The sequence below is a fragment of the Ranitomeya variabilis genome, chromosome 8 (assembly GCF_051348905.1).
Source record: "Ranitomeya variabilis isolate aRanVar5 chromosome 8, aRanVar5.hap1, whole genome shotgun sequence".
Lineage (NCBI taxonomy): Eukaryota > Metazoa > Chordata > Amphibia > Anura > Dendrobatidae > Ranitomeya > Ranitomeya variabilis.
Window position 1 is genome coordinate 24,094,934 of NC_135239.1, and position 27,814 is coordinate 24,122,747.

Genomic DNA, 27,814 nt, shown 5'->3' on the forward strand with positions numbered 1-27,814 from the left:
ATGACGAATGCAAATGTGTATGTTGTATGGTTTATCCTACAGTTAATAAACGAATTTAAAAAAAAAGAAGCTCATTGTGGGAATGTAGTCTAAGGCCACGTTCACACGTTCAGTATGTGGTCAGTATATTACATCAACATTTGTAAGCCAAAAATCAGGAGTGGATGAAAAATGCAGATGTGGTGACAAGTTTCTATTATACTTTTCCTCTGATTGTTCCACTCCTGGTTTTGGCGCAGTCAGACGGCCGTATAACACAGAGATGATCGCACAGCAATGCCCGGCCTAGAAGGCGCTCTCCTGATTCTAGTGTGAGACCGGCATAGAAATACAAGCTGTCATGTTCGGGTCAGGAGAGCCGCTGGTTTATAATGTGCGGTGGTTGAGCGTGTGCAGCGGCTTCATATAACTGAAGACCATTAAATAAACCACTGGACACTTTTCCTTGGCTTTTCCTGTAACTCCCTCTGAATCATACAGTCATACCATAAAGAGAACTGTAAGACTTAATATACACTTGTATATCAGTGAGCAGGTGTCAGAATTACCATCAATAGCCACCAAAAAGGACAAATATGGCTGCAACTTCTTGTCCTCAGGTAAAACAGACTGCAGCTCTGCAATAGGAATAGTCACAGGAAAATGTCTAGTTCATGGAAGGTTGATGGGTGTGAGGACGACTGGTGGAGGAGGGATACAAAGAAACTATTTTAGTCCTAAATAAGTGACATAAATGTGCAGGTTCAAATCTGAAATGTAGAATATGTAGGTTTTGGTGTAGGAGAGACTTTCTCATAGACTAATCGTCACCTACATCCTCCATTCTGCTGTCATGTACAATACACTGGATGCTCCACATTTCTAACCTGACTCTTCCACATCCTTTCTGCAGGAGAGGTTCCTTAGTTTCCTCCATGGATGTAGAATTTCAAAATGCCACAGTAACCCCGACCCACAGAGAAATGGTGGATAAAGTCGCTGCAGAACTGGCACGGACGACCCCACCGAACACCATTGGTGATTTACTGATTGATCGTCAGAGTATTCGGTCTAGAGGTAAGTCTACACTGGGGTTATTCAGAACCATGTCACACTCACAACTGAACTCCAAAAGCAAAAACAGACCCCACACCAGACCCCCAATAAATATAGACCTGGTTCTGTGAGTGGGAGCTGAGTGTCAGTGCTTTGTGCTCCGATCCTCTCGCAAGAGGGAATACTATCACAGCTACGGAGTAGATGGAGAAATCAATTTCTCCCTCTCCTATGCTGCCATGCCATTTCCTCCGTCTCTACCGCAGCCATGCTCTGATCCTGTCATGCCAGAGGATCGGAGCACACAGCACTGACACTCGGCTCCCGCTCGCAGCAGAGTTGGAGCCGAGTGTTATTAGTATATTGTATCCGATGCTCTCACATCGGATGTGATACGATCGTGTGTCTCCGGCCTCAATCTCCAATCATAACGCTAGGTTTTTTAATTCCTTGTAGCTTTTGGAGAGTTACTGCTGCAAAAACTCAGCCAAAAAGCTACGTTCCCACAATGAGCTTTTGGTGCATTTTCAAGCTGCATGTTTTTGCTAAGTAACAAATGCGGCATTTTACAGTTCAAGCAAAGTGGATATGATTTATAGAAATCTCTTGCCCACTGTTCTTCTTTTTAATGCAGCATAAACTTCCCTGTGGTGTATTTTTCAAATCTGCAGAATATCAATTTCCCTTGCGGGTACGCTGAGTTTTCTGTGCGGATTTTTCCCATAGACTTACATTAGATGCAGAAAATCTGCAGCAGAAAAATGCACATGTGTATTTAGTGTGTTTCTGCGACGGAAACTCATCAACAGCTCATGTTATCTGCATCTAAGTATAGCAATAAAGTTTTCTCAAAGCATAAAACCAAGTAGCATAAAAAACAAAGCAGCTTTATTTAACCCATTCACCCCGAAGCCTGTTTTCACCTTCCTGACCAGGCCAATTTTTACAGTTCTGACCACTGCCACTTTATGAGGTCATAACTCTTCAATGGATCCCGGTGATTCTGAGATTGACACATTGTACTTTATGTTAGTTGTAAAATTTCTTTGATATGACTTATGTTTATTTGTGAAAAAAAAAACGGAAATTTAGAAAATTTCACAATTTTCATTTTTATGCCCTTAAATCAAAGAGTCATATCTCACAAAATAGTTATTAAATAACATTCCCCACATGTGTACATTACATCAGCACAATTTTTTTGTTAGGAAGTTATAAGGGCTAAAAGTTTACCTCCCATAGGGGTGGAGCCGCATATTCATCACTGTAATGAGCGGCACCACGTGACCGCTCATACAGGACAAGCTGCGGGGCTGAGAGGACGCATCGAGGGAGCTGGGTGAGTATTTTATTTCCAGCGGGCGGGCGCACAGAGGGTGGGAGGGGGTTGGTTACAGGGTACTTTATTTTAACCGGAAAAAAAAATAGAAAAACTATTATTTTTCATTCCTTCTCTCCAGCGAACGCTGCTGGAGAGAAGAAATGAATGGCGGCTTCAGCACCCAAAGCAGGGGACAGCGCTTACTGTAGCGCTGTCTCCTGCATGGTCCGTGTGGTACCCAGTCGGCACACGGTGCGGCACACGGCTGCCACACGTGTGCCACACTGATGTGCCACGTGAGCACACGGACACGGATAACTCCGGTACCGATTTTTCCGGTACCGGAATTATCTGGACGTGTGAGACTGGCCTAAGCCGTAGAAATTTTTTAAAAAAAACACATTTTTCTGGCAAAAATCTTTTTTAGCTCCATATTTTGCATTTTCATAGGGGCAAAAGGAGAAAACGGACCCAAAAGTTTGTTGTGCAATTTTTCCGAGATTACCGATACCCTATATGTGGTTGAAAACTACTTTTGAGGCACAGTGCAAAGCTCAGAAAAGAAGTAGCGTCATATTACAGTGCAGATTTTGCTGCACTTGTTTGAGGGTGCCATGTTACATTGGTAGGGCCCCTGAGGTGCCAGAACAGCAGAACCCCATAAGTGACCCAATTTTACCAATTAAACCTCTCAATGTATTCATCTAGGTGCAGTGATTATATTGACACCACAGGTGTCTCACAGACTTTTATACCATTGGGCAGTTAAGAAAAAACAATTTTCATTTTTATCACCAAGATTGTGTGTGAGTTCCAAGTTTTATATTTTCACACTAGGAAATGGGTAAAAATGGCACCAAAATGTATCCCACATTTTCTGCTGAATGTTGAAATGCCCCATATGTGGCTGTACAGTACTACTTTGCGATACGGAGTGACTCGGGAGGAACAGAGCACTATTTGCCTTTTGGAGCGCAGATTTTTCCTAGAATAGTTAAATTCCATATAAAGAGCCCCTATGTACTAGAAAAGCAGAATCCCCTGAAGTGACCACATTTTGGAAATTATATCCCTTTGGGAATTTATCTACAGATGTAGTGACATAACGTTTGGGATCACAGTTATCTGGTGCTCTACGCTGACCGCTTACTTTGGGGTTTCCATCTAAATCTCTGAGTGAGATGATATAAATTAAAGTCCTGAGGTGGGAGGCAGAATGAAAAAATCAACAGCATGTAAAGAATTGGTTTTATTTATTTTTTATGCAGTTCCTTGTGCGGTATAAGAGATTAGATGACTTTGTTCTTCAGGTCGGTGCAATTACAGCGATACCAGATTTATATTGGGTTTTTGTGTTCGGCTGCTGTCACACATTAAAAGACGCTTTTTATTGCGAAAACTAGTTTTGGTGTCAGCATATTTTGAGAGCTATAATTTTTTCATATTTTGGCCAAAATAGTCATGTGAGGGCTTGTTTTTTGCGGGACGAACCGACTTTTTTATTGGTACCATTTTTGAGCACATGACATTTTTTAATCGCTTTCTATTCTGATTTTTGGGAGACAATGAAGAAAAACCAGCAGTTCAGGAATTGCTTCTTTTTTTTTTTCACCATTCCACGTGTGGTAAAATTCGTAAGGTTATGTGCACACGTATTTAGGTCCTTTTGATAAATCCGCAGTGGAAAACCGCAGCGGATTTATCGCGGATTTTCCTCGGATTTACCGTGGTTTTTCTGCGGTTTTCACTGCGGTTTTACAACTGCGGTTTTTCATAAGGGCAGTTGTAAAAACGCAGAAAAGAAGTGACATGCTGCGGAATGTAAATGGTTGCGTTTCCGCGCGTTTTTTTCCGCAGCATGTGCACAGCGTTTTTGGTTTCCCATAGGTTTACATTGTACTGTAAACTCATGGGAAACTGCTGCGGATCCGCAGCTGCGGAAACGCTGCAGATCCGCAGCAAAATCCGCATCGTGTGCACATAGCCTAAGACCGCTTTATTCTTTGGGATCATTGCAATTACAGCGATACCTCATTTATATATTTTTTTGTTTTGGCGCTTTTACACAATGAAAAATATTTTATAGAAAAAAATAATAATTTTTGCATCGCTTTATTCTGAGAGCTATAACTTTTATATTTTTCTGCTGATGGAGCTGTATCATTGCTTGTTTTTTGCGGGATAAGATGATGTTTTCAGTGGTACCATCTTTATTTACATCGTCTTTTTGATTGCATTTTATTGCACTTTTTGTTCGGCGGTATGATGATAAAGCATTGTTTTGTGATCCCGTCATAGCTTACTACTAACTGTTATTTGTCTACTGTTGGTTTAACACACGGTTATACAATCTGATAGTCACCCTTTAACTTTGAGGGCCACGGGTGGACTGCCATGATATTTACATGTTTTTAATTGTTTTTGTTTGTGGATTTGTGTGTTCTAGTGTTCGACTAAAGCTATATATTTTATCATTGTTTTCTTGGTCTGAGTATTGAAACAGGTGTGCACACCCATCATGTGTCTGGTCCTTCTTGCTTTCTGTTCATGTTGTATTATTTTCAGGCACGGTGTGGCACCCTGGTACATACATTGACATGCATACTATGGAGGTGCACCCTATTCCTCTTTTGTGACATTGAATACCAAATGCTGGCGTGGAGAATAGAGATCATTTTCTCCCTGCTGCATTCAGCTGCGTGCAGGCGCCGGGCAGTACCATAAGGCTGCCGTCACACTAGCAGTATTTGGTCAGTATTTTGCATCAGTATTTGTAAGCCAAAACCAGGAGTGGGCGATAAATACAGAAGTGGTGCATATGTTTCTATTATACTTTTCCTCTAATTGTTCCACTCCAGGTTTTGGCTTACAAATACTCATGTAAAATACTGACCAAATACTGCTAGTGTGACGGCTGCCTAAGGCCGGGATCACACATGCGAGAAATACGGCCGAGTCTCGCATGTTAATACCCGGCATTGCTGCCGTCACTCAGGAGCGGAGCGTGCGGCTCCATGTATTGCTATGCAGCCTCAGGCTCCGCTCCTGAGTGATGGTGGCAGTGCCGGGTATTAACATGCGAGACTCTGCCGTATTTCTCGCATATGTGATCCCGGCCTAACGCTGTTAATCAGCAGATTAACAGCATATCTGCAGGTTAACAGCGTTATTTCTGGTGACAGGTTCCCTTTAAATTCGAGGACCCATGCACCTGAATCCCCGTAATAACGGGACTCCCTATGGGGTGTCAGACTACAATAACATAAACAGAGTTCAATTTCTAAAAGTCCCATAATTTCAGTTGAGCACACAAACAAAATCTCTACCCATTAAAAACTAAAGGAATTCATTTCTGTTTGTGTCAATGCAGTCTGGTTATGTTGAGTGTCAGTCTAAATCCCAATTTAGGAGGATTCAGATGGAACCCCCAAATGCAGTGCAGAAAACTCAATGTGAACAGGGCCTGAGGCTGCTGCACATCACTGATCTTATGACCGCAATTCCTGGTCTAATCTTTAAGAAAAAACGAGCTGAATCAAAATCAACTCAATGACAACATGAATAAAGAAAATTACAATGTGATTATTAATGTGGTTGGTGATTTGGATCACTCCAAGATCTATAAGGCCGGGTTCACATTACGTTTGGACCACACATTGAAGCCCTGAAATATGAGGTTTGGGCAGAATCCCCGACAAAGCCATTCACAATAATATGACTGGTGGAATTTCTCTGGCATCTGACATCAGTGTCCAGCAAAGTCAGAGAACAAAATGACTCCATATCACTAGTCAATGGCTTCATCATGGTTCTGTCCAAATCCTGAATTTCAAGCTTTAGGTCAGAAACCACAACAAAGCCAGGAACATGTTGTCCAAACAATGTGAAAATAACCACAGACAATACAAAGTCTTCTCATAGCTCCAGCAATCCGATAAATAGTGATCATGTCAGTAACTGGTGAGAAACTCTAGGAATCATCTGTATAATTCTCTCTATAATCCAGGATGAGATTCATGGAGATTTTATAGTGAGATCCACAAATAACAAAAGGAGCAAAACAGTTTGTAAATGTCAATATTTCTATTTTTGCAGAAGCAACAATACCCACGATGGAACCGAGCACAGAACCAACTACCACAGGACCAGCAACCACTACCACACAGCCTCCCACTACCACACAGCCTCCCACTACCACACAGCCTCCCACTACCACCCAGCCTCCAACTACCACCCAGCCTCCAACTACCACACTGGCTCCCACTACAACAGAGCCTCCCACTACCACAGAGCCTCCCACTACCACAGAGCCTCCAACTACCACCCAGCCTCCAACTACCACCCAGCCTCCAACTACCACAAAGCTTCCAACTACCACACAACCTCCCACTACCACGCAGCCTCCCACTACCACGCAGCCTCCCACTGCCACGCTGCCTCCAACTACCACGCTGCCTCCCACTGCCACGCTGCCTCCAACTACCACGCTGCCTCCAACTACCACGCTGCCTCCAACTACCACGCTGCCTCCAACTACCACACAGCCTCCAACTACCACACAGCCTCCAACTACCACACAGGCTCCAACTACCACACAGCCTCCAACTACCAAAGAGCCTTTCACTACCACAGAGCCTCCCACTACCACACAGGCTCCCACTACCACAGGGGCTCCCACTACCACACAGCCTCCCACTACCACACAGCCTCCCACTACCACAAAGCCTCCCACTACCACACAGGCTCCAACTACCACAGGGGCTCCCACTACCACACAGCCTCCCACTACCACCCAACCTCCAACTACCACACAGCCTCCCACTACCACAAAGCCTCCCACTACCACCCAGCCTCCCACTACCACACAGCCTCCCACTACCACACAGCCTCCCACTACCACACAGCCTCCCACTACCACAAAGCCTCCCACTACTACAGAGCCTCCAACTACCACACAGGCTCCCACTACCACAATCCCTCCCACTATCACAGAGCCTCCAACTACCACACAGCCTCCCACTACCACACAGCCTCCAACTACCACACAATCTCCCACAAGTACTAAGCCTACAACAACTATTCTGCCAAAGACAACCACAACTGCTATAAACGTATGTCCATTACAATTTAGGATTATAAACAGAACATATACGGACAGTCTCGGGGACACATCGTCTGCAGACTATAACAGAGAATCCACTGAAATAAGTTATAACGTAAGTAACAATTAATTCATTTCCATACTCTTTTCTATAATCACATTGTTAGGATGTTGTCCATATATATTTCACAGGGCGTTGTTATACCGTGTACTACCAGGCAGATGTATGGTAGATTATAATCTTACATCTTACCTGTCCTCTGTTGAGATTTTCATCTAATTTAATGGATTCCTGTAAATCACATGCATTAAGGACTCATTGAGTCGTCCGCGAATCTCGTACATGTTCCATCAGTGATTTTCAAAAATAAAACATTCAGTTCTATGGAGCTTTTCACACATCTGTGTTTTTTGTGCTCTTTGTGTCCTTACAATAATCCCTGGGACATGTCTATTGTTGATTGAGTTACAGATCAAAATTACCCAATCAATCTTTGGTCAGTGAAAATTATGGACAGCACTTAGATGTCCTCAGTGTGAGCTGTCCATGTGCTGCCTATGATTAACACAGTTATAGATAGGAGAAGCTTTGTAATCTATGTTTTTTCATATGTGAACATAACTGATGAACCTTGATGGTAAAAACTTGGACACACTGAGCAAACACTGATAAAATCGGATACAAAACACTGATGATGCTGGGACTGTTTATACAGACGTCTGAATCAGGCCTAATAGTGATATTTTTTTAAAACCAGTCTAAGAAGGGAGGTGAAATAAATTCAATAAAAGGAGCCGCGATATTACTAATGTTTTGTATTTTTACCTTCTTGACAGTTATAATAATGAAAACTATGACTGATATGAGCATATGTAGTAGATTTGCAACAAATGTTGTGCCATCTCCTCTTCCTGTAGTTACATGTTCATTATCTGCTGCGTCAGTCATATCTAGGAGTATAGACTAGAGTCTGCAATACAGGATGATGAGAGTATTCCCACTGTCATTACTGGAGCTCTCACCCTTCTCTCCTTTCATCTCTCTACAGGTGCGGGTATTTTTACAGGATATTTTCTTTGTTATAAGGATATTTAACATAGTATTCACGTAAGTGTTTAACAAAATGGACTCACAAAATTTGATAAAATAATGGAAATTCAAAGATGCTTCTTTTTTATGCTTTTTTTTTTTTTTTAGAATAAAATGTCACACGTTAGTCTCCAGCTGTGCAAAATTATTTGATAGATTTTGTAGGGTACTGGGGTACAATTGCACAAAAAATGTGACATTTTGAAAAGTAAAAAATGATTACTAAGGCTAAAACATCTAGACCAAAACCACCTCCATAATCCTGAAAGAAAAAAAAATCAAGGACACAACCAAGTAAACAAAAAAGTGCAAATTACATAATGAACACAGTGCAAATAAAGAGTCACTCTTAGGCCGGCGTCACACTTGGCGTAAGACAATACGCCACGTATTATACGTCCGTACTACGGCCGTAATACGGAGAAATGTTCCCAAAATATTGATCCGTAGTCAGGGTGTGTCAGCGTATTTTGCGCATGGCATCCTCCGTATGTAATCCGTATGGCATCCGTACTGCGAGATTTTCGCGCAGGCTTGCAAAACCGACATCTAATGGATTTATGTGCTCAAATGTTAGGGAAAACATATATACAGTATATATATATATATATATGTCATTGAGACACATATATATATAGTCTGTATTTATATTTACTTCAGCGCGATATCTGTGAAAAGCCGATAATTCAATTGCCGGCTTCTCATTTCTCCTGCACAAACCCGACAGGATATGAGACATGGTTTACATATAGTAAACCATCTCATATCCCCTTTTTTTGTGCATATTCCACACTACTAATGTTAGTAGTGTGTATGTGCAAAATTTCAGCGCTGTAGCTGCTAAAATAAAGGGTTAAATGGCGGAAAAAATTGGCGTGGGCTCCCGCGCAATTTTCTCCGCCAGAATGGTAAAGCCAGTGACTGACGGCAGATATTAATAGCCAGGAGAGGGTCCATGGTTATTGGCCCCCCCCTGGCTAAAAACATCTGCCCCCAGCCACCCCAGAAAAGGCACATCTGGAAGATGCGCCTATTCTGGCACTTGGCCACTCTCTTCCCACTCCCTGTAGCGGTGGGATATGGGGTAATGAAGGGTTAATGCCACCTTGCTATTGTAAGGTGACATTAAGCCAGATTAATAATGGAGAGGCGTCAATTATGACACCTATCCATTATTAATCCAATTGTTTGAAAGGGTTAAAAAACACACACACACATGATTTAAAAGTATTTTAATGAAATAAACACAGCGGTTGTTGTAATAATTTATTGCTCTCTCAATCCATTTCCAAGCCCTCGCTTGGCAAAATAATGTGGTACCCACTCGCCATATGGGAGGCACACGTGTGCCGCACGTATGGCCTACGTGAGTTCCCAGGCACACGGACACGGATAACTCCGGTACCGATTTATTCCGGTACCAGAATTATCTGGATGTGTGGGACAGCCCTTAGGGTATGTGTCCACGTTCAGGATTGCATCAGTATTTGGTCAGGATTTTTCATCAGTATTTGTAAGCCAAAACCAGGAGTGGGTGATAAATACAGAAGTGGTGCATATGTTTCTATTATACTTTTCCTCTATTTGTTCCACTCCTGGTTTTGGCTACAAATACTGATGGAAAATCCTGACCAAATCCTGATGCAATCCTGAATGTGGACACATACCCTTAGAACAATTTTTAATATTAGCACAAAGGTGTAAAAGCCACGTGCATCGGCCCATAAGACATTTTTTTATCCAAGACGGATAAGTCAGATTACTGGTGATTAATATTAAAATGTAGTGACCCCCATAATGAATAATGTAGGGTCCTTTGTCCCCTCTTCTTCATCAACAGCACAAAGTGCAGATTTTATAATGAGCTGTGGGTTAATCATGTGCTGCGGCTTCATATATCTGCAGACTATAAAAGCACCACTCCAGCGTTTTTATTATTTCAGCACTGGAGTGGCGCTTTAAATGTAAGTCCCCTGCCCCTGATCTTATACATACCTTCTTGCGGCTTCACCTTTTACCAATGACACTCCCGTTTCGCGGTGCCATCTTGCCCATAGAATATAATGTAGCCCCTCATATAGTATAATGCAGCCACCTCATAGAATATAATGTAGCCCCTTCATAGAATATAATGTAGTCCCCTAATATAGTATAATGCAGCGCCCCAGAATATAATGTAGCCTCTCAGAGTATAATGCAACCCCTCATAAGATATAATGCAGCCCCTCCATTGAATATAATGTAGCCCCCCATAGGGTATAATGCAGCCCCCTCATATAGTGTAATGTAGCCCCCCACAGAATATAATGCAGCCCCCACAGAATATAATGTAGCCCCCTCAGAGTTTAATGCAGCCCCCTCATAGAGTGTAATGCAGCCCCCCTCGTAGGGTATAATGCAGCCTCCCTCGTAGGGTATAATGCAGTCCCCTCATAGGGTATAATGCAGCCCCATCATTGCATATAACGCAGCCAGCGTCGGACTGGAGCACCTTGGGCCCACCAGAGAAAATCATTCTTGGGGCCCACTATGTAGCTACATAGAAATAGATACTATTGAAGCATGGCACATCTTAAAAAAAATGTTTTTCAAAATGTGAAAAAAAAAAAAAATAAAAAAAATAAAAGTTTAAATCACCCCCCTTTCGCACCATCCTAAATAACCCCCCCCCAAAAAATCTAACCTCACATATATGGTATTGCCGCGTTCAGAATCGCCCGATCTATCAATAAAACAAGCATTAATCTGATCGCTAAACAGCGTAGCGAGAAAAAAATCTAAACGCCAGAATTTTAAAATGCAATAACAGGCGATCAAAGGAACATATCTGCACAAACGCAGTATCACTAAAAACGTCAGCTCGGCATGCAAAAAATAAGCCCTCACCCGACCCCAGATCACGAAAAATGGAGACGCTACGGGTATCGGAAAATGGCGCTTTTCTTCCGCAAAGTTTTGAATTTTTTTTCACCACTTAGATAAAAAATAACCTAGATATGTTTGGTGTCTATGAACTCATAATGACCTGGAGAATCATAATATCAGGTTAGTTTTAGCATTTAGAGAAGCTAGAAAAAAAAAGCCAAACAAAAAACAAGTGTGAGATTGCACTTTTTTTGCAATTTCACCAAACTTGGAATTTTTTTTCCCGTTTTCTAGTACAAGACATGCTAAAACCAATGATGTCGTTCAAAAGTACAACTCGTCCCGCAAAAAATAAGCCCTCACATGACCATATTGACCGAAAAATAAAAAAAGTTATGGCTCTGGGAAGGAGGAGAGCAAAAACTGAAACCGCAAAAATGAAAAAGGGCCGCGGCGGGAAGGGGTTAAGCGGCGAACTAATAGTTGTAATCGTTGTTGTTATAATTTAAGATTTATGGTTCCATGTTTCTATCTATATAATTTAATGATATTGGTAATTCGATATACACAATTTGCTATCTTTGAAACGTTGCATATCTAATAGAAATAATATTTTGGTTAAGAATAAGGCACGCATTTTATTAGAAATTTAATAATGCATATCATTATCTGTACTTTATGTTGTACTTGACCATGACGAATGCAAATGTGTATGTTGTATGGTTTATCCTACAGTTAATAAACGAATTTAAAAAAGAAAAAGCTCATTGTGGGAATGTAGTCTAAGGCCACGTTCACACGTTCAGTATGTGGTCAGTATATTACATCAACATTTGTAAGCGAAAAATCAGGAGTGGATGTAAAATGCAGACATGGTGACGAGTTTCTATTGTACTTTTCCTCTGATTGTTCCACTCCTGGTTTGGGCGCAGTCAGACGGCCGTATAACACAGAGATGATCGCACAGCAATGCCCGGCCTGGAAGGCGCTCTCCTGATTCTAGTGTGAGACCGGCATAGAAATACAAGCTGTCATGTTCGGGTCAGGAGAGCCGCTGGTTTATAATGTGCGGTGGTTGAGCGTGTGCAGCGGCTTCATATAACTGAAGACCATTAAATAAACCACTGGACACTTTTCCTTGGCTTTTCCTGTAACTCCCTCTGAATCATACAGTCATACCATAAAGAGAACTGTAAGACTTAATATACACTTGTATATCAGTGAGCAGGTGTCAGAATTACCATCAATAGCCACCAAAAAGGACAAATATGGCTGCAACTTCTTGTCCTCAGGTAAAACAGACTGCAGCTCTGCAATAGGAATAGTCACAGGAAAATGTCTAGTTCATGGAAGGTTGATGGGTGTGAGGACGACTGGTGGAGGAGGGATACAAAGAAACTATTTTAGTCCTAAATAAGTGACATAAATGTGCAGGTTCAAATCTGAAATGTAGAATATGTAGGTTTTGGTGTAGGAGAGACTTTCTCATAGACTAATCGTCACCTACATCCTCCATTCTGCTGTCATGTACAATACACTGGATGCTCCACATTTCTAACCTGACTCTTCCACATCCTTTCTGCAGGAGAGGTTCCTTAGTTTCCTCCATGGATGTAGAATTTCAAAATGCCACAGTAACCCCGACCCACAGAGAAATGGTGGATAAAGTCGCTGCAGAACTGGCAAAGACGACCCCACCGAACACCATTGGTGATTTACTGATTGATCGTCAGAGTATTCGGTCTAGAGGTAAGTCTACACTGGGATTATTCAGAACCATGTCACAGTCACAGCTGAACTCCAAAAGCAAAAACAGACCCCACACCAGACCCCCAATAAATATAGACCTGGTTCTGTGAGTGGGAGCTGAGTGTCAGTGCTTTGTGCTCCGATCCTCTCGCAAGAGGGAATACTATCACAGCTACGGAGTAGATGGAGAAATCAATTTCTCCCTCTCCTATGCTGCCATGCCATTTCCTCCGTCTCTACCGCAGCCATGCTCTGATCCTGTCATGCCAGAGGATCGGAGCACACAGCACTGACACTCGGCTCCCGCTCGCAGCAGAGTTGGAGCCGAGTGTTATTAGTATATTGTATCCGATGCTCTCACATCGGATGTGATACGATCGTGTGTCTCCGGCCTCAATCTCCAATCATAACGCTAGGTTTTTTAATTCCTTGTAGCTTTTGGAGAGTTACTGCTGCAAAAACTCAGCCAAAAAGCTACGTTCCCACAATGAGCTTTTGGTGCATTTTCAAGCTGCATGTTTTTGCTAAGTAACAAATGCGGCATTTTACAGTTCAAGCAAAGTGGATATGATTTATAGAAATCTCTTGCCCACTGTTCTTCTTTTTAATGCAGCATAAACTTCCCTGTGGTGTATTTTTCAAATCTGCAGAATATCAATTTCCCTTGCGGGTACGCTGAGTTTTCTGTGCGGATTTTTCCCATAGACTTACATTAGATGCAGAAAATCTGCAGCAGAAAAATGCACATGTGTATTTAGTGTGTTTCTGCGACGGAAACTCATCAACAGCTCATGTTATCTGCACCTAAGTATAGCAATAAAGTTTTCTCAAAGCATAAAACCAAGTAGCATCAAAAACAAAGCAGCTTTATTTAACCCATTCACCCCGAAGCCTGTTTTCACCTTCCTGACCAGGCCAATTTTTACAGTTCTGACCACTGCCACTTTATGAGGTCATAACTTTTCAATGGATCCCGGTGATTCTGAGATTGACATGTTGTACTTCATGTTAGTTGTAAAATTTATTTGATATGACTTACGTTTATTTGTGAAAAAAAAAACGGAAATTTAGAAAATTTCACAATTTTCATTTTTATGCCCTTAAATCAAAGAGTCATATCTCACAAAATAGTTATTAAATAACATTCCCCACATGTGTACATTACATCAGCACAATTTTTTTGTTAGGAAGTTATAAGGGCTAAAAGTTTACCTCCCATAGGGGTGGAGCCGCATATTCATCACTGTAATGAGCGGCACCATGTGACCGCTCATACAGGACAAGCTGCGGCGCTGAGAGGACGCATCGAGGGAGCTGGATGAGTATTTTATTTCCAGCGGGCGGGCGCACAGGGGGTGGGAGGGGGTTGGTTACAGGGTACTTTATTTTAACCGGAAAAAAAATAAAAAAACTATTATTTTTCATTCCTTCTCTCCAGCGAACGCTGCTGGAGAGAAGAAATGAATGGCGGCTTCAGCACCCAAAGCAGGGGACAGCGCTTACTGTAGCGCTGTCTCCTGCACGGTCCGTGTGGTACCCAGTCGGCACACGGTGCGGCACACGGCTGCCACACGTGTGCCACACTGATGTGCCACGTGAGCACACGGACACGGATAACTCCGGTACCGATTTTTCCGGTACCGGAATTATCTGGACGTGTGAGACTGGCCTAAGCCGTAGAAATTTAAAAAAAAAATCACATTTTTCTGGCAAAAATCTTTTTTAGCTCCATATTTTGCATTTTCATAGGGGCAAAAGGAGAAAACGGACCCAAAAGTTTGTTGTGCAATTTTTCCCAGATTACCGATACCCTATATGTGGTTGAAAACTACTTTTGAGGCACAGTGCAAAGCTCAGAAAAGAAGTAGCGTCATATTACAGTGCAGATTTTGCTGCACTTGTTTGAGGGTGCCATGTTACATTGGCAGAGCCCCTGAGGTGCCAGAACAGCAGAACCCCATAAGTGACCCCATTTTACCAATTAAACCTCTCAATGTATTCATCTAGGTGCAGTGATTATATTGACACCACAGGTGTCTCACAGACTTTTATACCATTGGGCAGTTAAGAAAAAACAATTTTCATTTTTATCACCAAGATTGTGTGTGAGTTCCAAGTTTTATATATTCACACTAGGAAATGAGTAAAAATGGCACCAAAATGTATCCCACAATTTCTGCTAAATGTTGAAATGCCCCATATGTGGCTGTACAGTACTACTTTGCGATACGGAGTGACTCGGGAGGAACAGAGCACTATTTGCCTTTTGGAGCGCAGATTTTTCCTAGAATAGTTAAATTCCATATAAAGAGCCCCTATGTACTAGAAAAGCAGAATCCCCTGAAGTGACCACATTTTGGAAATGATATCCCTTTGGGAATTTATCTACAGATGTAGTGACATAACGTTTGGGATCACAGTTATCTGGTGCTCTACGCTGACCACTTACTTTGGGGTTTCCATCTAAATCTCTGAGTGAGATGATATAGATTAAAGTCCTGAGGTAGGAGGCAGAATGAAAAAATCAACAGCATGTAAAGAATTGGTTTTATTTATTTTTTATGCAGTTCCTTGTGCGGTATAAGAGATTAGATGACTTTATTCTTCAGGTCGGTGCAATTACAGCGATACCAGATTTATATTGGGTTTTTGTGTTCGGCTGCTGTCACACATTAAAAGACGCTTTTTATTGCGAAAACTAGTTTTGGCGTCAACATATTTTGAGAGCTATAATTTTTTCATATTTTGGCCAAAATAGTCATGTGAGGGCTTGTTTTTTTGCGGGACGAACCGACTTTTTTATTGGTACCATTTTTGAGCACATGACATTTTTTAATCGCTTTCTATTCTGATTTTTGGGAGACAATGAAGAAAAACCAGCAGTTCAGGAATTGCTTCTTTTTTTTTTTTCACCATTCCACGTGTGGTAAAATTAGTAAGGTTATGTGCACAAGTATTTAGGTCCACTTCGGATTTTTCTGCAGCGGATTTGATAAATCCGCAGTGGAAAACCGCAGCGGATTTATCGTGGATTTTCCTCGGATTTACTGTGGTTTTTCTGCGGTTTTCACTGCGGTTTTACAACTGCGGTTTTTCATAAGGGCAGTTGTAAAAACGCAGAAAAGAAGTGACATGCTGCGGAATGTAAACCGCTGCGTTTCCGCACGTTTTTTTCCGCAGCATGTGCACAGCGTTTTTGGTTTCCCATAGGTTTACATTGTACTGTAAACTTATGGGAAACTGCTGCGGATCCGCAGCTGCGGAAACGCTGCAGATCCGCAGCAAAATCCGCATCGTGTGCACATAGCCTAAGACCGCTTTATTTTTTGGGGTCATTGCAATTACAGCGATACCTCATTTATATATTTTTTTGTTTTGGCGCTTTTACACAATGAAAAATATTTTATAGAAAAAAAAAATAATTTTTGCATCGCTTTATTCTGAGAGCTATAACTTTTATATTTTTCTGCTGATGGAGCTGTATCATTGCTTGTTTTTTTGCGGGATAAGATGATGTTTTCAGTGGTACCAGCTTTATTTACATCGTCTTTTTGATTGCATTTTATTGCACTTTTTGTTCGGCGGTATGATGATAAAGCATTGTTTTGTGATCCCGTCATAGCTTACTACTAACTGTTATTTGTCTACTGTTGGTTTAACACACGGTTATACAATCTGATAGTCACCCTTTAACTTTGAGGGCCACGGGTAGACTGCCATGATATTTACATGTTTTTAATTGTTTTTGTTTGTGGATTTGTGTGTTCTAGTGTTCGACTAAAGCTATATATTTTATCATTGTTTTCTTGGTCTGAGTATTGAAACAGGTGTGCACATCCATCATGTGTCTGGTCTTTCTTGCTTTCTGTTCATGTTGTATTTTCAGTCACGGTGTGGCACCCTGGTACATACATTGACATGCATACTATGGAGGTGCACCCTATTTCTCTTATGTTACATTGAATACCAAATGCTGGCGTGGAGAATAGAGATCATTTTCTCCCTGCTGCATTCAGCTGCGTGCAGGCGCCGGGCAGTACCATTAGGCTATATGCACACGATGCGGATTTTGCTGCGGATCTGCAGCGTTTCCGCAGCTGCGGATCCGCAGCAGTTTCCCATGAGTTTACAGTTCAATGTAAACCTATGGGAAACCAAAAACGCTGTGCACATGCTGCGGAAAAAAAAGCGTGGAAACGCATCGGTTTACATTCCGCAGCATGTCACTTCTTTCTGCGTTTTCCACAGCAGTTTTACAACTGCCCTTATGGAAAACCGCAGTTGTAAAACCGCAGTGAAAACCGCAGAAAAACCGCGGTAAATCCGCAGCGGTTTTCCACTGCGGATTTATCAAATCCGCTGCAGAAAAATCCGCAGTGGACCTAAATACGTGTGCACATAGCCTAAGGCTGCCGTCACACTAGCAGTATTCGGTCAGTATTTTACATCAGTATTTGTAAGCCAAAACCAGGAGTTGGTGATAAATGCAGAAGTGGTGCATATGTTTCTAGTATACTTTTCCTCTAATTGTTCCACTCCTGGATTTGGCTTACAAATACTGATGTAAAATACTGACCAAATACTGCTAGTGTGTCGGCAGCCTAAGGCCGGGATCACACATGCGAGAAATACGGCCGAGTCTCGCATGTTTATACCCGGCATTGCTGCCGTCACTCAGGAGCGGAGCGTGCGGCTCCATGTATTGCTATGCGGCCTTAGGCTCCACTCCTGAGTGATGGTGGCAGTGCCGGGTATTAACATGCGAGACTCGGCCGTATTTCTCGCATGTGTGACCCCGGCCTAATGCTGTTAATCGGCAGATTAACAGCATATCTGCAGGTTAACAGCGTTATTTCTGGTGACAGGTTCCCTTTAAATTTGAGGACCCATGCACATGAATACCCCTAATAACGGGACTCCCTATGGGGTGTCAGACTACAATAACACAAACAGAGTACAATTTCTAAAAGTCCCATAATTTCAGTTGGGCACAAAAACGAAATCTCTACCCATTAAAAACTAAAGGAATTAATTTCTGTTTGTGTCAATGCAGTCTATGGTTATGTTGAGTGTCAGTCTAAATCCTATTTTAGGAGGATTCAGATGGAACCACCAAATGCAGTGCAGGAAACTCAATGTGAACAGGGCCTGAGGCTCCTGCACATCACTGATCTTATGACAGGAATTCCTGTTCTAATCTTTAAAACAAAACGAGCTGAATCCAAATCCACTCAATGTTCACATGAATAAAGAAAATTACAATGTGATTATTAATGTGGTTGGTGATGTGGATCACTCCAAAATCTATAAGGCCAGATTCACATTACGTTTGGACCACACATTAAAGCCCTGAAATCTGAGGTTTGGGCAGAATCCCCGACAAAGCCATTCACAATATGACAGACGGAATTTCTCCAGCATCTGACATCAGTGTCCAGCAAAGTCAGAGAACAAAGTGACTCCATATCATTAGTCAATGGCTTCATCATGGTTCTGTCCAACTCCTGAATTTCAAGCTTTAGCTCAGAAGCCACAACAAAGCCAGGAACATGTTGTCCAAACAATGTGAAAATAAGGCTACTTTCACACTAGCGTTTTTTTGCATATGTCGCAATGCGTCGTTTTGGCGAAAAAACGCATCCTGCAAAGTCGTCTGCAGGATGCGTTTTTTCCCCATAGACTAACATTAGCGACACATTGCGACGTATTGACACACGTCGCAACCGTTACATGTAATTTTTTTTTGTGCCGACGGTCCGCCATTTCCGACCGCGCATGCGCGGCCAGAACTCCGCCCCCACGTCCTTGCACCTCACAATGGGGAAGCGGATGCGTGGAAAAACAGCATCCGCTGCCCCCGTTGTGCGGCGCTTGCACAGTATGCGTCGGTACGTCGGGCCGACGCAGCGCGACGGCCCCGTTCCGACGCTAGTGTGAAAGAAGCCTAACCTAAGACAATACAAAGTCTTCTCATAGCTCCAGCAATCCGACAAATGGTGACCATGTCAGTAACTGGTTAGTAACTCTAGGAATCATCTGTATAATTCTCTCTATAATCCAGGATGAGATTCATGGAGATTTTATAGTGAGATCCACAAATAACAAAAGGAGCAAAACAGTTTGTAAATGTCAATATTTCTATTTTTGCAGAAGCAACAATGCCCACGATGGAACCGAGCACAGAACCAACTACCACAGGACCAGCAACCACTACCACACGACCTCCCACTACCACACAGCCTCCCACTACCACACAGCCTCCCACTACCACACGGCCTCCAAGTACCACACGGCCTCCAAGTACCACACAGCCTCCAACTACCACACAGGCTCCCACTACCACACAGCCTCCCACTACCACACGGCCTCCCACTACCACACGGCCTCCCACTACCACACAGCCTCCCACTACCACATGGTCTCCCACTACCACACGGTCTCCCACTACCACACGGCCTCCCACTACCACACAGCCTCCCAATACCACTGAGCCTCCCAATACAACACAGCTTCCCACTACCAAACAGCCTCCAACTATCAAACAGCCTCCCACTACCACTCAGCCTCCCACTACCACACAGCCTCCCACTACTACACGGCCTCCCACCACCACACAGCCTCCTATTACCACAGAGCCTCCAACTACCACACAGCCTCCCACCACCACCACACAGCCTCCTACTACCACTGAGCCTCCTACTACCCCTGAGCCTCCCACTACCACACAGCCTCCTACTACCACTGAGCCTCCAACTACCACTGAGCCTCCTACTACCACTGAGCCTCCTACTACCCCTGAGCCTCCAACTACCACACCGCCTCCTACTACCACAGAGCCTCCAACTACCACACAGCCTCCAACTACCACACAGCCTCCAACTACCACACAGCCTCCTACTACCACTGAGCCTCCTACTACCACTGAGCCTCCTACTACCACTGAGCCTCCAACTACCACACCGCCTCCTACTACCACAGAGCCTCCAACTACCACAGAGCCTCCAACTACCACAGAGCCTCCAACTACCACACAGCCTCCTACTACCACTGAGCCTCCAACTACCACACAGCCTCCTACTACCACTGAGCCTCCTACTACCACTGAGTCTCCAACTACCACAGAGCCTCCAACTACCACAGAGCCTCCTACTACCACTGAGCCTTCTACTACCACCACTGAGCCTCCAACTACAACTGAGCCTCCAACTACCACAGAGCTTCCTACTACCACTGAGCCTCCAACTACAACTGAGCCTCCGACTACTACAGAGCCTCCTACAACCACTGAGCCTCCAACTACCACACCGCCTCCTACTACCACTGAGCCTCCAACTACCACAGAGCTTCCTACTACCACTGAGCCTCCTACTACCACTGAGTCTCCAACTACCACAGAGCCTCCAACTACCACAGAGCCTCCTACTACCACAGAGCCTCCTACTACCACAGAGCCTCCTACTACCACCACTGAGCCTCCAACTACAACTGAGCCTCCAACTACCACAGAGCTTCCTACTACCACTGAGCCTCCAACTACAACTAAGCCTCCGACTACTACAGAGCCTCCTACAACCACTGAGCCTCCAACTACCACACCGCCTCCTACTACCACTGCGCCTCCAACTACCACAGAGCTTCCTACTACCACTGAGCCTCCTACTACCACTGAGCCGCCAACTACAACTGAGCCTCCTACTACCACTGAGCCTCCAACTACCACACAGCCTCCTTCTACCACTAAGCCTCCAACTACTACCACAGAGCCTCCGACTACCACAGAGCCTCCGACTACCACAGAGCCTCCGACTACCACACAGCCTCCAACTACCACAGAGCCTCCGACTACCACAGAGCCTCCAACTACCACACAGCCTCAAACTACCACACAGCCTCCAACTACCACAGAGCTTCCAACTACCACTGAGCCTCCAACTGAGCCTCCAACTACCACAGAGCCTCCAACTACCACTGAGCCTCCAACTACCACAGAGCCTCCAACTACTACAGAGCCTCCAACTACCACACAGCCTCCAACTACCACTGAGCCTCCAACTACCACACAGCCTCCTTCTACCACTAAGCCTCCAACTACCACTGTGCCTCCAACTACCACAAACCCTCCGACTACCACAGAGCCTCCGACTACCACAGAGCCTCCAACTACCACACAGCCTCCAACTACCACACAGCCTCCTACTACCACAGAGCCTCCAACTACTACACAGCCTCCATCTACCACAGAGCCTCCCACTACCATACAGCCTCCAACTAACACACAGCCTCCCACCAGAACAGGGCCTCCAACTACCACAGAGCCTCCAACTACCACACAGCCTCCAACTACCACTGAGCCTCCAACTACCACACAGCCTCCTTCTACCACTAAGCCTCCAACTACCACTGTGCCTCCAACTACCACAAACCCTCCGACTACCACAGAGCCTCCGACTACCACAGAGCCTCCAACTACCACACAGCCTCCAACTACCACACAGCCTCCTACTACCACAGAGCCTCCAACTACTACACAGCCTCCATCTACCACAGAGCCTCCCACTACCATACAGCCTCCAACTAACACACAGCCTCCCACCAGAACAGGGCCTCCAACTACCACACCAACTGCAACAACAACCCCAGGGCCTGCAACAACAACCCGAGGACCCGCAACAACAACACCACGACTCGCATCAACAACCCCAAGACCTGCAACAACCACCCCAGGGCCCACATCAACAACCCCAGGACCCGCATCAACAACCCCAGGATCCAAACCAACAACCCCAGTGCCCGCATCAACAACCCCAGGGCCCTCAACAACCCCAGGGCCCACATCAACAACCCCAGGGCCCGCATCAACAACCCCAGGGCCCGCATCAACAACCCCAGGGCCCGCATCAACAACCCCAGGGCCCGCATCAACAACCCCAGGGCCCGCATCAACAACCCCAGGGCCCGCATCAACAACCGCAGGATCCAAATCAACAACCCCAGGGCCCGCATCAACAACCCCAGTGCCCGCATCAACAACCCCAGGGCCCTCAACAACCCCAGTGCCCGCAAGAACTCCAGGGCCTGCATCAACAACCCCAGGACCCGCATCAACAACCCCAGGACCCACATCAACAACCCCAGGACCCACATCAACAACCCCAGGATCCAAGTCAACTACCCCAAGGCCCGCATCAACAACCTCAGGGCCCTCAACAACCCCAGGGCCCTCAACAACCCCAGGGCCCACAACAACAACCCCAGGGTCCACAACAACAACCCCAGGGCCCACAACAACAACCCCAGGGCCCGCATCAACAACCCCAGGACCCACATCAACAACCCCAGGATCCAAATCAACAACCCCAGGGCCCACATCAACAACCCCAGGGCCCACATCAACAACCCCAGAGCCCACATCAACAACCCCAGTGCCCGCATCAACAACCCCAGTGCCCGCATCAACAACCCCAGGGCCCACAACAACTCCAGGGCCTGCATCAACAACCCCAGGATCCAAATCAACTACCCCAGGGGCCGCATCAACAACCCCAGTGCTCGCATCAACAACCCCAGGGCCCGCAACAACAACCCCAAGACCCACATCAACAACCCCAGGGCCCGCATCAACAACCCCACGAGAGGCATCACCTACTCCAGGGCCCGCATCAACAACCCCAGAACCGGCATCAACAACCCCGGTGCCTGCAACAACAACAACCCCAGGACCTGCAACACCAACTCTGGGAACTGCAACAATGCAAAGTTTAGCTCCAACTGAATCAAATCAGTCACAAGGTAAAGAGACCAGTAACACAGATACATAGCACTGCTAATTTTGAATTGATCTTTGGTATTTTGGCTTAACAAAATTTTATTAAATTCCCATATGCTTACAGCTAGGTTGTTTTGACCGTCAACAAAAAAAAGTGATTCTAGCTTAGGTAAAAGATACAATTAAACATGGAAATGGTAAAGTGTTTAACAATAGGCAGTGTGAATAATGAAAGGAAGCACAAATGCTAAATATTTGTAAACCTGCCAATGGTTAAATTACACATAGCATAAGTACTAGTAGCAGGCAAACATTTAAAGATAACTCCTAAAGGTAGGAACATCACCTGAGTAAAAGGACAATGGAATCCAAGAATAGACTTAGTACAGTCGCACCTCCCCAACCCCTACACCGTTTCGCATTAAAGCTTCAGGGGGTGTATATTATGTATATAATTTTGTTCCATTTTGTTTTTTCTACAGGAATTACTGCCTCTATCCCTGCCTTTGGAATTGCCCTCATTGTTCTGGTCATTGTCGTTATCGTTATTGTACCTGTATGCTTTATTGTGGTATGTAGATAAATATTACTGGGACTCCTATCAATATAATGACAATTATCCCCTGCTTACCGTAGTTTGGAGAACATTTTATACCATACTCATTCCCTTGTCCATATTTCCTAAACTGGAGAGCCTCTCAGAGCCCTCTCCATTTTAAGAAAGCTCAGATCTGCTGAATTAAAAAAAAAAGTTATTATGGCAAGATTGTTCCTTAAAATGTATTTCATGTCTAGGGAAAGTATTTCTAGTATTTCATACGCCTGATAAAACTGATACAATGTATCCAGTCTAAACAATTCTCTAAGCTACTGTAAGTGAAGCAGCAGTATAAATCCTTTCCCTGTCCTAGACCAGACTGATAGCTTTTACCTAGACTGATACATTGTAGAAGCTTGACACTCAAAAAGTCAGGAAAATTATTCACATAGCACCACGCGATTTTTTCGCAACACATAGCACGAATACTATATGGAACTTGCACTTTTCTCTGCAACCTGAGTTCGAAAAAGGCCCATGTTGTAGGGTCGAAACATTACTACTATTTTGGGGATTGCCTTATAAATAAAATCATATTTTCCTGATTTTTTGAGTGCCGAGTATTTCTATAATAATTATTGGTTCAGAGTGGACCCCTTACTTGAGCACCAAATCCTGAGTGCCGCACATTCATCCACATTGTAGAAGCCCATCAGCTGTGTGAGCAGGACTAAATCAGGAGAGAAGCTTCTGAATGTTGACAATGAGCAATGGTCCTAAAGACATAGAAGTTATGATTAGTGATGAGCGAGTGTACTCGTTGCTCGGGTTTTCCCGAGCACACTCGGGTGACCTCCGAGTATTTATGACTGCTCGAAGATTTAGTTTTCATCACAGCAGCTGAATGATTTACAGCTACTAGCCTGCTTGAGTACATGTGGGGATTCCCAAGCAACCAGGTAGCCCCCACATGTACTCAGCCTGGCTAGTAGCTGTAAATCATTCAGCTGCCGGGATGAAAACTAAATCTCCCAGCAGTCACAAATACTCGGAGGTCACCCGAGCGTGCAAGGAGTACACTCGCTCATCACTAGTTATGATTAGTACTGTCCTCTTCATTTTATACTGGTATTACCTGCCACAACTCATTCTGTGGAAGTCGTGACAGCTCTGGTTCTGCTTTAATTTGAACAAGGTTTTTCCTTTTGGGCCAGCAAGGGTTAATGTCAGTTACCTTGCTGGCAGCTGCCGTGTTTGCTGGTCAGCTGATGTGGGTGGTGACCACTCCCACCATCCTTTAAATAGTCACCTGATGCATCATCTGACTGTTGGAGATAGAGTTTTTCTATGGAGACCAGCCAAGGAGTTGGGAGCTCTCTGATGCCAGCGGGGATCAGCTGATTGAGGTCCTAGTTCCATATCCTCTGTTGTGTGGAGCTTACAGAAGATGCTTGAAAGCTAAGTTTTCTTGTTCCCTGTCTTGTGCTTGTCACTACCCCCCGTGTTTATCAAAATACTAACTAGCCGTAAGGTTTAAAGAGTGCGGGACTCGGGGTCATGCGCGAGGTATGATCACATAATGAAAAAGGTGCAAATATAGATCATAGCAGAAAAATATATATATACTGTATATATATATATATATATATATATATATATATATATATATATATATATATATATATATTGAATGAAATATTAATACAAGATAAAAAAAAACAGCTGAACCGAATTGGGAATGATAATAGTAATAATAACTTCAAAAAGGATGTTAAGGGTAATAAACTCAATTTGCATAACAGAACAACATAATTATACAAAGAATGTTAAAGATCAAGCACCTGATAGCATAAAAAGCTAATATATAGTATAGATGTGGTAGAAACACCAAAGCAGATATACATATATTGTAAAGGTGCAAGGCACAGAGTATATGGAGTTACTAGACCACAATTGAAAGAATAAAGTGCAAATGCTATGAGGTAGATGAATGACACTAATCAGTCAAGTAGACACGACATGCATATTGACCAGAAACATGATATTAAGTAAAGTGCTTATGCAAAGAGAAGTTAATAAAGGTATAAAGTTTGTTTACCCAAAGTGTGAGCGTGCTGCCGGTTCCCCTATGTATATTTATATCTGTTTTGGTTTTCCTACCACATCTATACCATATATTAGCTTTTTAAGCTATCAGGTGTTTGATCTTCAACATTCTTTGTATAATTATGTAATGTTATGCAGATTGACTTTATTACCCTTAACATCTTTTTTGGAGTTATTATTACTATTACCATTCCCAATTTGTGACGTGCTCCATCATCTTGGTTCAGCTGGTTTTAGCTTGTTTTAATATTTCATTCAATAAAATTTGTAATTTTACAGTTATATAAATATAAATATATATATATGTGTGTGTCTATCTATCTATCTATCTATCTATCTATCTATCTATCTATCTATCTATCTATCTATCTGCTATGGTCTATAGTTGCACTTTTTCCATTATATGATCATACTACCCCCTGTGTCTACACCATCTGCAGCAACGAGGCTATTGTCCTTGCTGGCCAGTGCATAAGCCAGTGTATAGGGACTTGAGGTGACAGCTAGGGACCAGGCACGTGACGGCGGTGGGAGGAAGGACCCACATAGGGTGTTAGTGGAGCTTAGCGATAGGCACAGGCTGTGTTAGGAGGTGCCCCATCCGTCGTTTCCTATTGTTAGGGCCTTCCTCTCCCTTTTTCCATCCCCACTGTTGGTGTCTGTTGTGCCGTCCGCTGGACTGACCCTTGTGGCATTACCTGATTAATGTGAAATACAGAGCGCACAAGGTCCAAAATAGTTGCACATATCATTCTTGGCTGTTTTTCAGGTTTTCTTTTCCATACCAGTGTGATACATCTCATTTTTTTATTTTCAGGCTGCCAGATTCACTACTGTGTCCTTTACCTTGCCTAATGTTGGGATCCGGACCTAAAGTTTTGACATTTGCAAAGGTAAGATCATTTCTGTTGGTTTCTTCCCACATGTCCTAAGTGACTGTGTTAGAATCCAGTTGGATTATTGTCACTTTGCACTAACCTCATCCACATTGACAAATGTTATGTGGCTATATCTCAAAAATACAGAACAGATGTGCATTATACTTATGCACAAATCTACAGACAATGGCGAGTATATCAGTCCTGTATCCATCATATTTAATGATGTAATTTTTTTTCCGTGCAGAGATGTTGATGCCTGATTCAGTGATCAACCAAGAAACCACAAAAAAAGGGACAAACTGCAAAGAGAGAAGTCCAATATTTCTCAAAGAACATTGCAACAGGAGTTAAAGAATGACTTATGATTCAGAGATCCTGATAAATCTACAAACCTGAAAACTAGCAATACAACAGAAAAGAGAAACCATCTCCATACAGTCTGTGACTATTGGGCCATTCTAAGAGTTACTGTTTCCACAGCTGGAAAGATGCCGAATGAAGACCATTATCATATGTCCTCTGCTCTATAATCTCCTAGTATGACCCTGCGTCACGATTCTGCCATTTCCCAGATTCACTTCCAGTATTGGTGACCACATTTTGAAAACATGTAATATGCATATAGCTGTGGTCACTGGTAGATGTCTGGAGTAAAGGAGGGTCAGACAAATGTGGATTTGCACTAATGTCTACAATGATTTTGGCCTTATCAATGGATGGTCAGATATCGCACACATGGCATCATATGACAAACAGGACAATGGTTAATTTCTACATACAGTATCATGCCTGTCTGCTGCACATGATGAATAACACCAAGCACACACATGAGCGCTTAATTTATTTATCTTATATGTCTATTTATTGAATGATTTCTCTTTTTTAAAGGTTTTATTGAGAGCAACTTGATATTTGTATATATAAATATATGTAATAATTTTGATCATTTTGATGTATAATCTGTGGCCTTATAAATAAAAAATATGACAATCAAAGCCAGAAGCGTAATAAATTTTGATAATGTGGCATCAAATTTTGGATTACCATCTGAACTACCGGATGTATATACACATACACGCATGCAGAAATCATAACCTTTAATTACCGTTATTTATTAGAAATTTAATTTGTTCCACCTTGTCAGAGCATCAGGTGAGCTCACGATAATTCCCCTATTGATGGTGACATTAATGCTCAATGAGGACTTTTGTTATATTGACCTAGACATAGAATGCAATAGTGGTAGCACAAAGGAAAAAGCATCTAAGCCTTTTGAAATCATCAACTGTTGCCACTGTGACCAGCTCCTGAATTTGCCTGTTTTAGAGACTAAGGCCATGCTCACACGTTCAGTATTTAGTC

General features: G+C 43.3%; 1 protein-coding gene across 1 annotated transcript; it reads left to right on the forward strand.

The window, feature by feature from the left end:
- On the forward strand, positions 1-27,413 carry LOC143788244 (uncharacterized). The gene is made up of 11 exons (XM_077277760.1): positions 1-17; positions 893-1,056; positions 4,922-4,926; positions 6,757-7,572; positions 8,507-8,565; positions 12,998-13,161; positions 19,312-19,996; positions 20,078-22,950; positions 23,410-23,498; positions 26,389-26,464; positions 26,697-27,413. The coding sequence occupies exons 1-10, from the start codon at positions 1-3 to the stop codon at positions 26,443-26,445; spliced, it is 4,929 nt and encodes a 1,642-aa protein (XP_077133875.1). The 3' UTR covers positions 26,446-26,464; positions 26,697-27,413.
- The last annotated feature ends 401 nt before the right edge of the window (positions 27,414-27,814 follow it).